The following is a 15,026-nucleotide window of genomic DNA, read 5'->3' as shown; positions in this document are numbered from 1 at the left end:
CAGGTCGAATCCCAAGTGCCGCTTAACAGAGTGAGTGCCTGTTACTCATCCCAGCTCCTGCCAACCTAGCAGTTCGAAAGCACGTAAAAATGCAAGTAGAAAAATAGGCACCACTACGATGGGAAGGTAACAGCGTTCTGTGCGTCTTTGGCGTCTAGTCATGCCGGCCACATGACCACGGAGACGTCCTCGGACAAGCGCTGGCTCTTCAGCTTTGAAACGGAGATGAGCACCGGCCCCTAGAGTCAGAAACGACTAGCATGCATGTGCGGGGGAACCTTTACCCATTAACTGGAAATTTGATCCGTTTTCACAAAGCACGGATTTCACTCTCCCCAACTTTGCAGCATGGGCATGACAACTGAAAATGCAAATGATATGCAAGCTCTTTTAATAAAAAATCAAGGAGCACATGCCTTAATTATTGAAATAGCTGGTAGACCCAACACCAACTTGATGGAATATCAACAATCCATCAAGCTGGGCAGGTCAAGCATCACTATTTCTGTGTGCTGCTTATATTCAACATCCTTTCACTGATAACAATCATTATTTAGCAGAGAAATTGTGAAATGAAATGTGCATGATAATTTATTCTGTAATTATAGTCTCAGGTTAGACACTCGAGTAGCAAGAATGACAAGAGTCTAAAAACAAACTTCTCCCAAAACTGTTAATCTTATTCAACTTTAACAGATCCACCTGTTTCACCCAGTCAATAATAGTTGCATTGCAATGTAGCATTTAAAAATGTGTTTCTGCTGTAGAATGGATACCATAATAATAATAAAAAAACAGGTAACCAGATCAGTTTCTCTACTTTTCAAAAGCTAAGCAATGGTCAAGGCTTGGAAAGTGCTTTGGTGAGAGAACACAAGGAAATGTCTGGGTTATATGGTAGAGTGGAAGTTGGGGGGAAAAACAAACCAGAAGACAAACCACTTCCAGGGCTTTCCAAACTTAGCAACTTTTAAGACTTCTGGACTTCAACTTGAGTCCACAAGTCTTAAATCTGCCAAGTTTGGAGACCCCGGCTGTAATCCATAATGTTTCTCTTTGCTGTGCACACATGTCCCTGAAATGAAGTACTTAAGCTCAGGAGACTCTTACCGGTAATTAGATTTGATCCATATAAACTGCATAGCAACTTGGTTAGTTTCTCGTGCCACCTTGCAGTCCAAGCACAGCTAATTTAGTGCAGGGACACCTCATTTCATAGCTCAAATTCTAGCAGCAAGTAGCGAACCTTCCCGGCCTTTTTGAAAAGCCTACTTTCTCTGTAATATCCCTCACAGTTCTAGAACATCAAACATTCATCTTTCCAACCACATTCACACCCCACAGCAACTTCACTTCAAGCTGCATGGGCAATTGCGCTCCATTCCATTCCCCTAAAGATAGGATAATAGCTTCACGTTTATTGGCAAGTATCCCTCAGGCAACGTTTGGCTCTTAAGCAAAAAGCACTTTATTGCAAATGGGTGTTTATACAAGGAAGTCATTTCAACATGAAGAGTGGTACAGAGTAAGCCTGCAAAGGAAGAAAGATGGTTCTAGTCGGAAGAAGAAAATGGCGCTCTTCTCCGGTAGGTGGACTGAAATTTTACGACAACGGTCTCTTTGCTGTCAGCATCCCAGCAGCACTTAGCAAGGTAGGAAAGGAACGTCACTTCCTTAAAGGCTTAAGTGTGAACAACCTTGTACCTACAAGCAAGGGGAGTCCAAGCTCACAATGCTGATATCTAATAGGGGGGAAACATATGAAAAATTCTGGGCCAGGTTGCCTCTCTCTTTATTTTCCAGTGACAGCTGGCTTCTCTTGACGAGTGATGGGAATGCTCCGTTCCAATGCAGGGGTTTTGGTGGGGGCAGTGATGGAGAGCACCCCCTCTGGAGACAAAGCGGAGGTGATGGCTCCTGGATCGACCCCCTTGGGGATCATGTAGCGACGGTGGAACTCACGGGAGACGTAGCCGTGTTCGTCCTGTAAGAACAGAGCAACACAAGACAAATGAATGGCGAAACAGGGAAGAGATGGCCCGATACTACAGGTAGCTCCTTGACTTACAACCACAACAGAGCCCAAAAACGTCTGTTGCTAAGAGAGACAGTCAGGTGAATTTTGCCCCATTTTACAACCGTTCCTGCCCCAGTTGTTAAGTATCTGCATGTTCATAAACGTTTTGCTTTGGGAGGTGATAATAATAAAAAAGTTGGAAGGGACCTTGGAGGTCATCTAGTCCATCCCCCTGTTCAGGCAGGAAACCCTATACCATTTCAGACGAATGTCTATCCAGTCTCTTCTTAAAAACTTCCAGTGTCGGAGCATCCACCGCTTCTGGAGGCAGGTTGTTCCACTGGTTAGTTGTTCTAATTGTCAGGAAGTTTCTCCTTAGTTCTAGGTTGCTTCTCTCCTTGGTTGGTTTCCATCCGTGGCTTCTTGAGTCATTGCAGTTGTTAAGTTGGCAACATGTTGGTTATTAAGCAAATCTGTCTTCCCCGTCGATTTTGCTTGTCCAACCTTCGCAAAATGATCCTGGGACACTGCAACCGTCATAAATATGAAGCAGTTGCAAAGCATCCAGATTTTTGATCACATGACCATGGGGATGCTGCAGCAGTCACTAAGTGTGGAAAAATGGCCATAAGTCACTTTTCTGGGTAACGTCACTGAGTGAACTGTTGTAAATCAAGGACTACCTATACAGGGCAATCTTTCGACATGCAAAGTTTTCAGGCTTTTGCAATCAGACCTTGCCTGACCCACCTTTTCGAATTAAAGCATCTTAAAAAAACAACAACCGTGGCATGCTCTTGCTACAAAGAACATTTCCATCACTATCTTTATTGACTCAACTCCCACATGGTTCCTCACGCCATCCCTAGGCACCATCAGAAAACAAAAAGAACCCTTGCGGCATTGTAGAGTTTTGCTCAGGCGTTGGGTCCACCTGGTTCCGGGTGGGACAAGCAAGAAGCAGATTGGAAAAAAGAACAAACTTGTTACTTTCCTTCAGGGAAGTGGGGATTTTGTAAAAGGCCAAAGTCACCAAAGAAGCCCTTTTGCAAATCTACAAATTATATATAGTTGATATTTCGGGAAAGCATCCAAAAGAGCTCCCCAAAATTTAAATATTCCGCTGGTGCCAAAAGCAACAAATTTTTAACCCAAACCGGGTTGTGTCACAGCTGTAATGCATCCTTTGTCTTTAACTGCTAAATAGGCAAAAATAAGGTCTGTGGTTCAACATATTGGAAAAATCAAGGCATCACGTTAAGTCATCAGGTTTAAATGTCTGAATGCAGATTAGATGAATATAGATAGTCCTTGACTTACAATAGTTTGTTTAGTGACCATTCAAAATGACAACAGCACTGAAAAAAGTGACTTATGACGGTTTTCACACTTATTGACATTACAACAGTCCCATGGTCATGTGATCAAAATCAGACACTTGGCAACTGACTCGTACTTATGACGGTCGCAGTGTCCTGGGGTCATGTGATCATTTTTTGTGACCTTCTGACAAGCAAAGTCAATGGGGAAGCTGGATTCACTTAACAACCATGTTACAACTACGGAAATTTTAGGCTCAATTGTATGTTGAAGACTACCAGTATATAAATTGTAGCTTATTAACCCAAGGCTAGGATTAAGCAGTTTGTGTAAGATCCACCTTTTCACATCATCCTAAACACATCTTTGTGTGAAAATGCTGAGTGATGTAAATTCAGTTTGAGTTCCAGGTTAAACACACAGGTTTCAAAAATTCAGCTTTAAATTATTTTTTCCCCCACCTCAATCTCATCTTTTAACAATGTAAACTGCAGAAGGCCTAAAAAGCTACGTACCGGACGTTCCTCATGTTTGGCATGTACTTCAATGTAGTCGCCTACCACCTTCACATTTATCTCTTCCGGTGAAAAGTGCTTGACATCCAGTAGGACAGAGAACTTATCCTTGTCCAGTTTCATCTGGAAACAGTAGGTGGGGGGAAGTGAGTGAGAAACTAGCAACTTTTCTGAATCTAGCAGAAAATATTTGCTGGGGTAATTCAGCAGACGCATACCATAAAACTGCATTGGTTTGAGCCAAGAGTGTCCAGCCTTGGCAAATTTAAGACCTGTGGACTTCAACTCCTAAAATTCCCCATGGCTGGCTGAGTTGAAGTTCATAGGTCTTAAAAGTTGCCAAGGTTGGACATGCCTGTTTTAAGGCATTTCCACTGGAAACAGTTTCCATCCATCGTTTAATCACAATCAGAAGCAACTTTATGTCTATACACACACACACACACACACACACACACACACTTTCATGTTTATAAATTTGTGGCTCTTTTACACCTGAAAGCTACCAGGACAGGTTTGAGGTCAGAGTTCCACAAAATCATATCTGAATCCTATTTCTCATCATTCCCAGCAACAGGCAGAATGCAAGATTTTTCCCTATCATTCACAAGAAAATCCAGCATTAGAAGAGTAGAAAACATGAGTGTGCAAGTGACTCGTAGGTGCGCAGATTACAAGCATGCAGCAGCTGCAGGGCATCTGTTTCTCTACAACAGCCAATCAGAAACCAACCGCTAGGTTATATAGGGTGGGACCGTGGTCTATGCCGCTAGGCAACAGCCATCCCTGCCTCTCTTGCTACAATCCAGTTGTTAAAAGTCCAAGTCTTTGAAGTTAGAAAATGATTTACAAATGGAGTTTGTAAGAGTTTCCACAACTCTGATCACCAAATTTCTGCATCAATTGGGGCACCCAGTCATTTGCATTTGCCAATTCATCCTGCAGAAACAAGTAACAACGTTACTTGAATGGCTTCCCCAGGCTGCTTTCTGGCTTTAAAAGTTTGGCATGGATGCCTTGAAACTAATCTAAGGGCCTCCTCACTGCCTTAATCACGTTCAGTCATGGAAAGAAGGCAAGAAGTCAAACTCCAGGGGAAGACTAGATGCTCTGCACCCCAAGGGTTCCCCACAGTAGGATTTTTGGGGGGAAAAAGATAATAGAACATCTTCCATCCTTCTCCAGAAAAAAAGCATTGTGAATGTAACAAGCAGGTGAATTTGCAGAGTGCACCAAGCCATAGTTTACAGAAGAAACTGCAGCTGGCCATGTTCTTGCAATCCATAAACCTTATCCAATGACTGACAAGCCACCATAGGTGGTTTGAACTTCACACAAGCCAAATTGGCTCCTCGTTGACTTCACAAGCCAAGTCGCAATCCAACCAAGGAACAGCTTTCCTCTCGTTCCCGGCTGGCTTTCTAGTCAAGGGAGCTAAGGCAAGGGCAGGCAGCCATCCAACAGGATAGTGTTTCTTCTGCGCCTTTAGGGCGGGTGTATGCCAGGCTTCTGGCCCGGCGGGCAACTGGGTTGGCATTGTCCTTTCAGCTCGGGCAGGGAAAAGAACGTTACCATAATAGGCAGCGGACTCTCCCATTCCGCTTGGCAGTCTTTCCGTGATTCTCCCCCCACCCCCACCCCGCTCCCTTTCACTCATCGGCCCAGACCTTTTCACCCCTTCGGCTGCTAGATGCGCGCAGCCCCATTCCCACGGCGCCCTCGGCACGCGAGTCCACGGCCAGCGGAGAGCCAACAAACAAAAACAAACACACACACGCGCACACCCGACGCAAGCCCTGTCTCAGCACCTCCAGCCGATTCCCCAAGACCTTCCCAACCCCGAAGAGACCCTACAGTTGCCCCCCCCGCCGCCCCCCCTCCCCAAGGCTCCGGCGCTGCGCTCACCTCCGAGAGCCCGGTCTCCGGCATGCTGGGCATCTGCATGGGTGGGAAGCGCATGTAATACGGGCAGAGGGTGGCCGAGAGCAGGTCGGTCTCCATCAGCCCCTCTCCGAACCTCTGGTCGAAAAGGCGAGGCGGGAAGAGCGACGGGAAGCCCATGGGCCGGCGGAACCAGGGGTGCTGGATGGCGATGTCCATGGCGCAGGAAGGAAGGAAGAAGAAGCAGCAGCTCAGCAATACCGACCCAGCGAGCCTTGACTGCAGCGCAAGACGCAGACGGAGAGCCGCGCCTGGGCGGTCCCTTTTATAGAAGCCGCCGCCGGTCCGCCCACCCCCGTCTGGAACTCGCTGGAAGGTTTTCGGTTCTTCCGGACCCAGCGCGCCGCCTCGGCCGGCGGAGTTCAGCCCCCCCCCCCCCGCCAGAGAGCCGCTCGTCTGGAAGCAGCAGCAGCAGCAGAGCCGGGACTCCTCCGAGTCCAAAAAGAGAGTTGGGGTGGCGGTGGCAGCTGTTCCAGCTGTGTGTGTGTGTGTGTGTGTGTGTGTTGTTGTTGTTGTTGTTGTTGTTTTGCCTTTCTCTGGCTCGGTGCGAGAGTTTGGCAGTGTGATCGCAAGCGGACACGGGGAAAGTTGGTCGGTGCATGGGACAGGTGTGTGTGTGTGTGTGTGTGTGTGTGTTTTGTGTCTTTCTCTGGCTCGGTGCGAGAGTTTGGCAGTGTGATCGCAAGCGGACACGGGGAAAGTTGGTCGGTGCATGGGACAGGTGTGTGTGTGTGTGTGTGTGTGTGTTTTGTGTCTTTCTCTGGCTCGGTGCGAGAGTTTGGCAGTGTGATCGCAAGCGGACACGGGGAAAGTTGGTCGGTGCATGGGACAGGTGTGTGTGTGTGTGTGTGTGTGTGTGTGTGTTTTGTGTCTTTCTCTGGCTCGGTGCGAGAGTTTGGCAGTGTGATCGCAAGCGGACACGGGGAAAGTTGGTCGGTGCATGGGACAGGTGTGTGTGTGTGTGTGTGTGTGTTTTGTGTCTTTCTCTGGCTCGGTGCGAGAGTTTGGCAGTGTGATCGCAAGCGGACACGGGGAAAGTTGGTCGGTGCATGGGACAGGCTGTTTGCAAGCCTGGATTGGGGGTTGGAAAAAGGGGTCGTTCTTTTTTCTTTTTTTCCTCCCCTCCCCCCTAGCTCATTTCAGACGTTATTTTATGCACGGGGAACAGGCCAAATAAGCACCCGCGGAAAAAGAGCGAGCCCTGCCCTTTTAAGAGAGATTTTTGAAGAGAAGCGCGGTTCCGGACTGCGAAGAGGGGACGGCCGCTAGGAGGCGGCAGGTGGTTATGTTGCCATCTGGAGGCCATCCGGGGTACTACAACACAAATCTGATAATAGTCGTAGTCGCCGTAACTTGATCTATTTGTACTCCGTTGCTCTTCGACAGGTGGATCAGCGTCAAGAGACGGCTGCGACTCGGCCTTTTGCAGGATGATTTTATCGTTTCTTTAAAACAGCTTTTCTTAAAGGAGAGCATCACCAAAATGACCAGCTGTGGTGATAATATAATAATATAATAAACCTTTATCGTCAAAGTACAACATGTGTACATTGAAATTAGCTGAGCCTCCCCCCCTGCTCTCCCCCCCAACACACAGTGACAACAAACCCTCCATCCCACCACACTACGTGAACCAACTACACCACACTCCGGCCTCCCAAGTCAATTCTGCATAAGATTATGTCCCATTTAAAAGCCTAACAGCCCACGGATAAAAGCTATTTTTCAGCCTGTTGGTGCGGCTGGCTATACTCCTATATCTCCTACCGGATGGTAGGAGAGTAAAGAGATACCGTCCAGGGTGTGAGTCATCCCTGAGAATCTTCCTCACTCTTCCAAGGCAACGAGCCCTGGCGATGTCATCCAGTGGTGTCAGGGGACAACCCACAATGCCTTGTGCTGTGCTCACTACCCTCTGTAATACTTTCCTGTCCGCGGCTGTCAGACCAGCATACCAAACCACAATACCATACGAGAGGATGCTCTCTATAGTAGACCGGTAAAAGAGGGTCATACAATATGCCCATCTTAACACTTTTCAAGGTTTGCACTAATGGGCCTCACCTGGCAATTCCAGGAAAGAGAAGGGTTTCTGTTGTGGCACTTGTCCTGTGGGACATCATTTTTCTCCCCCCACCCACCCATTGGCCTTCTTCTGACTGACCACCCAGAAAGCCCTTAAAATCTGTTTTTGTCATCAAGCCTGGGGATCTCATGGACTGTGCAGAGGCTGCCAAGTGATACCATTGTTTCTAAGTGTTGGAAATTTTCCTGTGACTCCTGTGTCTTTTCTTCTATTTATAGTTTTTAATTGCATTTTTATGGTTTTGTTTTTAAATTATTTTGATTGTTTGGTTTTTGTTATTTTAACTGTGTGCGCCACCCAAAGTCACAGGGCTAAATTATAAGCTTCATAAATAATCAAACTAGCCCAGAGTTCAGGCAGCGTACTCATCCACACCTAAACTAATCAAGGTTAACATTGGCCAGTTTTAGCATATCCTAATACAGTGGGTAATTCTGGAACTAGGTTAAGCGTACTATGTGTACCCAACCAGTGCCTGTAATGCAGAAAAGTCAAGACTGTGTAATAAATTATTTTGGTATGGAAAGAGTTTTCATTCTAAGTTTTTATTGATGAAACATTTTACAACAAAGGTGTCCAACCTTGGCTACTTTAAGACTTGTGGACTTCAACTCCCAGAATTCTCCAGCCAACATAGCTGGCTGTGGAATTCTGGGAGTTAACATCCACAAATCTTAAAGTAGGCAAGGTTGGACACCCCTGCTACGTATTAAGCTTTGTATAACAACACAAACCACTAAACCAAAAGGGAATAAAACGGGAGCAACACGCTCAAGACCTGCTTGAGCAAGAGGTAGAACAAAGGTAGGCAACCTTGGCTCTTTTATGACTCGTAGACTTCAACTCCCAGAATTCCTGAGCCAGCTGGCTCAGGAATTCTGGGAGTTGAAGTCCACGAGTCATAAAAGAGCCAAGGTTGCCTACCCTTGGAGTAAAAGACCTCCAAGTCCCTTCCAACTGTTACAAAAAAAAAGTGGGCTTCCTGCAACCAAGTAACACGGTGACACACACTGACAACCATTTTAAGAAACAAGGTCACCGCATAACGACTCCTTGTTAAAGCAAAAGTTTGCGTTTACTTTAGGGAAATAGTGCCACATTCTCTCCAAGCCTACCTTCTCCAACAACAGTACAAGAAGCCAGATGGCTCTCAGGGAGTACATTCACCCCCCCAACTTGATGTGTTCCAGATGTGTTATTCCCCCTTGCCTCAGTCAGAATGACCTGTGATTCTGGGTGGTAGGACTGGAGGACCAAGATAAGAACAATTGTCGTTCTCAAGATGAAGCCCAAATCACCGTGTGTTTCGCTGCTGGCAAGGGAAAATACTTGCTCACACAACCTTTGCTTGATCAAAGAGATCTCATAGCCGGCTTAATTAGCAACTTCAGCAGTTTCTGTTCAGAGGGTGGTTATGTAGACACCCTTGGAAGTAGTATCAGAAAACAGGACCTACCTGGGAGATGAATATGGGGAGGCTTGCTGGAAACAAGTAAGTATGTCTGCCATATTGTTTTCATTTAAACCCTGCACGTCAATACAGACCTGGCTCATACATGTTAATTTACCACCTATCTTTATACAGTGATTAACCATTTCAAAAATAGACCTAGTAGAAGCACTAAGAACACGTGTCAGTTTGGACGAATGTTATTTTATTACTTTTGCTCATAGCTTAGCCTTAGCATGTTATGTTGGCCTGACCAATGGGTTAATTTAGTAAAATTATACTCAGCAGCTAACCTTAGCAGGCTGAATGAGAGCAATTTATATTTTGAGATTCTGAATCATGTCAAGCCCGCATTCAAACTCCTCCGAAGCAATTTAATTCTGTTTTTCTTTTTCTTTTTTTAATCCAAAGGAATATAACTCAGCTCAAGGATGCATAAAGCCAGCCGAGACTGCATGGTTGGGTTCACCCAACATTGGTTATGTGCCGTCAAATTGGTGTTGACTCTTAGCAACCACATAACTGCTCAGTTTACATTGCGGTGTGTATGGCAAAGCCAGGCAGTTGATTAATTCAGTACTGTAAACCATTGTTAACTGAGTAAACATGTTTTGCAAACTCCATGGCTAAAGCTGTGTAGCTTCCTAAATCTGGCTAAAATGAGTTTGGATAGTTTATGATATTGTGGGTTTTATGGATGCTTAGGGTTTTTTTTACTATATGATTTTATTTATTATTTATTTATTAATTCGGTTTATATACCGCCCTACTCCCAAAGGACTCAGGGCGGTTTACAAGGCAAAATTTAAAAACAATATAAAATTAAAATAAAATTAAATTAAGTCTAGCCGCAAAAAATTAAAATCACAATTTAAAAACATTAAACCCCTCAGTCCAGACCAGATAGCTCAAAGAGCCTACAATTTTGCCTACAATTTTCTCTGCTTTCTCTCTCCAAATAGTGAGATCAGTGTTCAATAGCAACAGCAGAGACTCCAGAGTACACAAGGAGAGACTGTTAAGTCCATTTGCTCATCTTTCCACTACAGATAGTCCTCAACTTATGACTATTTATTTAACAACTGTTCAAAGTTATGACAGCGCTGCAACCATTGCAAATACATGCCAGTTGCCAAGTGCCCAAATTTGGATCACATGACTATGCGGATGTTGTGGCAGTTATAATTTTGAGGACCAGTCATAAATCACTTTTTTCAGTGCCATTGTAACTTCAAATACTTGCTAAATTAAGGGTGGTAAGTTGAGGACTATCCATACAGTAGACCCAACGTTGATTTTCCAGGCCAGGGAAAATGTTTGGTCTAAATCTCTACAGCGACATGCCTATAAAATAATACAATCTTGATATAATTGGGGGGGGAAGCTCTACAACAATTCCACTCTTTCTCAAACTGCACAATTTTGTCATGTTCTCATCCTAAATCTGTTAGAGCATGTCATGAAGCAATTTCCCACAGGTCAAGCCACATGGGGCTGATACTGTTCTGCCCAGCCCTGGAGCAAACAGCTTTCTTAAACTGCCAAGCAAGCAATCCTTGTACAGGTTTTTAAAGCTCTGAAAGAGGAACACACCTGGATGAATTTTTAATTTACGCTTTCGTGCAAAAGCCTGCTTTCTTTGTGCCAAGGCATTTACCGTTCTAACATGCTAAGAACAAATTACAATGCTAAGTAGTAAGCCTTCTGAGCTGATTTCTCTAGTCCTTCCCTCTACTGTCTTTCCTCAGGGCCTCCAGTCTATTGCAGTGGTTCTCAACCTCAGCAACTTAAAAGATGGACGGACTTCAACTCCCAGAATTCCTCAGTGATTTCTGCAAGTTGAAGTCCACCCATCTTCAACTTGTTGAGGTTAAGAAACGCTGATCCACCTAAAAGAGGAAGACTCTATCACGCATACTTTCTATTGCAATAGTCCCTTAGCCGAGAATCCTCAAATTTGGGGACTTTGCAGACATTGAGTGATTTATGCCTGATTGCATGACCCTTTTGCTATGGTCATTAAGCAGATCACTGCAATCATTAACCAAATCCATCTTCTCTGATTTGAAGCCTCCTGGGAACTTGCAAATGGTGATCACATGATCCTGCAACCGTTGTAAATACATGGTGGTTGTCAAGCACCAAACTTTTGATCATGTCACTACCAGGATGCTGCAATAATCATCACTTTTTTTCCAGTGCTGCAGTCCTTTGAATGGTTATTAAATGAATTGTCTTAAGTCAAGGACTATCTGTACTTCACAGGATTATTGTGGGAGGAAATGTCTACACTTAACCAACAGTTAGTAAATAGCAACAAAAAATACCCGGTATATGTCTGATTTTTATTATACATTTTTTTCCCATCTATTTAAGAGTTTCCACTGAAACCCCTCCCACCAAATTATTGATCTTCCACATTCTTACTTAATTTGCAGCACTTCCAAGTAAATACAAAGACATTCCATTTAAATTCAAATTTCGCCCATGTGATGGAGTAACTGAAAGCATTAAACCTATTTTATTACACTGACCACTATACCACACCCTTGCCATGAAGCATAACCCCCCACCTAATTAAATATCTTGGTCATTTTAGTTTTATTTTCAGATTCAAATGGTTCTATTTCCTTAAAAGTGGCCAGGTGTTTTTAGGCGATAGGAGAAATGTGCAACAGATGGCCTGATTGATCTGTTTACAGTGCCTAATTGGTTAATCAATATCAGTTTTCTGTATGTAAGGTGCTTTATGGATTGGTCATTGACTGCGGTCATTTTTATTGTCATCCAGAATTATGTACCACCGTTGCCTTCAGTTTTAGAAGAAAATAAAGCAGAAGTATAATTTGCCGTCGCTCTGGGTTGAAACTACCTCTTTGATTTACCAGAAGTTTAATTGCTGGCATTGCTGGTTAAAACTGAGAAATGTTTCTACTTCAAAGCTCACCAGGTACCTCAATTTGACCCATTTATGGTGAAGTATAAATCACATTACAGAATTAGTCAAGCACACTATACTGCCCAATTGTCAGTGGATAATATTACATTGGATGAGTCATGTATTCAAATCCTCCATCTTTGAGACGTTATGGCAAATCGGTGCTGAGTCTCTCTTCTTCACAATGGGAATAATGCCAAATAATGGCCTACATCAGAAATACCCGCACATCCAGGCAATGTCCTTCTCGCAACATTTTCCCTCACATGGGGTGAGAGGGCAGAGGATAAAGAATTAAGCTCTTGCCTAGCAATCAAAAAATTCCTGTTTAACTTCTGAAACATCGCACAAAGCTTCAAAATTCTGCACAGGCTACAGATTCCTGAAAATTTCGGCATCAGCATAAATGCTCATAGCCGCTTCTAGCATTTGCAAAAATCAAGCAGATTCAAAATACTAGGGAAGCTTCTGAGTTCCATTTACTCCCAACAGGATTGAAGAACACCCCGTTTTGGTTTGAGCTGTTTCACTGAGGATCACTGTAAGGAAATAGTTGTCTTAAAAGAGCATGCTAAAAAACTGAAAGGGCATCCAAGATTCCAGGGTAATCAAGGTTTTAGATTAATAATCTCAGCTTTGTCTGAAGGGTATCTGTACTATATTAACCTGGTCTCGGAGGATCATTTGTGTTTTGCAGAGGTTTCTGCACTATGTTTGCTTGGACGGATGTGGGACACAGCCCAGGCATGCTGTTTTGCTGTTGCCTGCAGCAGATACGATCATTGTTGAATTGACAAAGGAAGTCTTGTGTCACCATAAAGATAGCCACACTGTGCTAAAAAAAGTAACACAATCCCCGTATTGCTTTCATGAAAATAAGGACACACCCATATCTAGCAAAAGGAGAAAATCATACCATGCCAAAATTTGTGACACAACTGTATCCACTCTGCTGCTTCTCTCACAAGCTCTTTTCAGCTCCAAAAATTAAACTCAGATTATAGCTATCCTGGTCCTGATTTTGCATTGGCAGAAGCTGCCCATTTTTGTGATTTTTATGAACCACTTCATTTGGTAGATTGGAAGAAGGAGTGAAAATCAGAGTGTCTCTAGCTCTGTTGCCTTTGGCTTGCCAACACACGTTATGGGTTTAAAAAGGACATGCCAGGGAGATTTGTGGCATGACAGGAAAGCAAATTTTGTTTGCAGCTCTTATAACTCTAGCCATCTGCCAAATCGGAACCATTTTTCTAAAGTTGTGTCATTTGGCTCTACTTAAAACCACCAAACGTGCACAAACCTGAAGGCCACCGTCTATGCTAGGGCAAAAAGTATTGCCCTTTGCCAACACAACATCCAATTTTCGATCCCTTAAGCGGGTATGAGCAAGTGAAACCCACAAACCTACGTAAGGCTGTCAGAAGTAATTAGTTGTGGATTTTCCAGTCGCTTCCAATCACAACTGCAAGGTATCAGCAGCAGAATTCTCTACCGCCCTGAGGCAGAAGAGAGGTGGAATGCATAGTGAAAGTGGTAAAACAGGCTCAATGTAATTTTTATAAAGCAGAAGCCCACCAAAGATATTATCTGCCCTGAGTCTTGCCCTCGTTACATATAACTATCACCAAAGACAGCAGTTGCTGGCCTAGAAACCAAGAGACTGAGTTCTGGGCCTGCTTTAAAGCATGAAAACCACCTTTGCACCAAATGTCTATGGAGATTCTCAGTCATCCAGCTCATGGTTGTCCCAAAGGTGTTTTTGCAAGAGGCAACTGGACTTCTTTTTATTTGAAAATAGAATAGAGCTGGAAGGGACCTCGGAGGTCTTCTAGTCCAGCCCCCTGCTCAAGCAGGGGGACCTATACCAGGGGTAGGGAATCTTGGCTCTTTTATGACTTGTGGACTTCAATACCCAGAATTCCTGAACCAGTCATAAAAGAACCAAGGTTCCCTACCCCTGAACTATACCATCTCTGACAAGTGACCGTCTAGCCCGGGGGTAGGCAACCTTGGCTCTTTTAGGACTCATGGACTTCAACTCCCAGAATTCCTGAGCCACCCATGCTGGCTAAGGAATTCTGGGAGTTGAAGTCCACGAGTCCTAAAAGAGCCAAGGTTGCCTACCCCTGGTCTAGCCTCTTCTTAGCTTATTCTTATAAGCCTTCTTCTTGTAATCTTATATATGATTTATATTTCGCTTCCCAACCAAGAACATGAACGGAAAAAGCTTCTTGGATGAGAAGCAAAACGTCTTCAAGGAAAAAACAAAGGAAGTCCAGTTGTCTCATGAAAAAGCACCTTTGGGATAGCTTTGGGCCAGTCCCTCTGACTCAGCCCAACTCACCTCACAGGATTGTTATGGTAGGGAAAACAGGGGAGGAGTATTAGGTATGTTTCACCTCAGAAAGAGATTTTAAAAAAATCCCACCTGCATTCATACAACTTGTGAATCATGCCTAACCTTATCCTTTGTTAGACTTTTTTAACTGCTTAGCCCAGGGGTAGGCAACCTTGGCTCTTTTATGACTCGTGGACTTCAACTCCCAGAATTCCTGAGCCAGCATGGCTCACTCAGGAATTCTGGGAGTTGAAGTCCACGAGTCATAAAAGAGCCAAGGTTGCCTACCCCTGGTATGGTATGAACCCAAGCCAGGTTAATTTATCCAGAAAGTGGGATAATTCAATAATCAATCATTCAATTTTGCAATCATAAAAAACTGAATTATCAATTATACCATGAGAACACTACTTGACGGTGG

General features: G+C 44.2%; 1 protein-coding gene across 1 annotated transcript; it reads right to left on the bottom strand.

Moving 5' to 3' along the window:
• Window positions 1-578: 578 nt before the first annotated feature.
• On the bottom strand, window positions 579-6,046 carry HSPB6 (heat shock protein family B (small) member 6). Its single transcript, XM_083369662.1, has 3 exons — window positions 5,758-6,046; window positions 3,853-3,975; window positions 579-1,984 (listed from the first exon to the last, which is right to left on the bottom strand). The coding sequence occupies exons 1-3, from the start codon at window positions 5,950-5,952 to the stop codon at window positions 1,793-1,795; spliced, it is 510 nt and encodes a 169-aa protein (XP_083225788.1). The 5' UTR covers window positions 5,953-6,046; the 3' UTR covers window positions 579-1,792.
• Window positions 6,047-15,026: the final 8,980 nt, after the last annotated feature.

Source organism: Vipera ursinii, assembly GCF_947247035.1.
Source record: "Vipera ursinii genome assembly, chromosome: 9".
Lineage (NCBI taxonomy): Eukaryota > Metazoa > Chordata > Lepidosauria > Squamata > Viperidae > Vipera > Vipera ursinii.
Note: the sequence above shows the minus strand (reverse complement) of the source record. Positions and strands in the feature narration are given on the sequence as shown.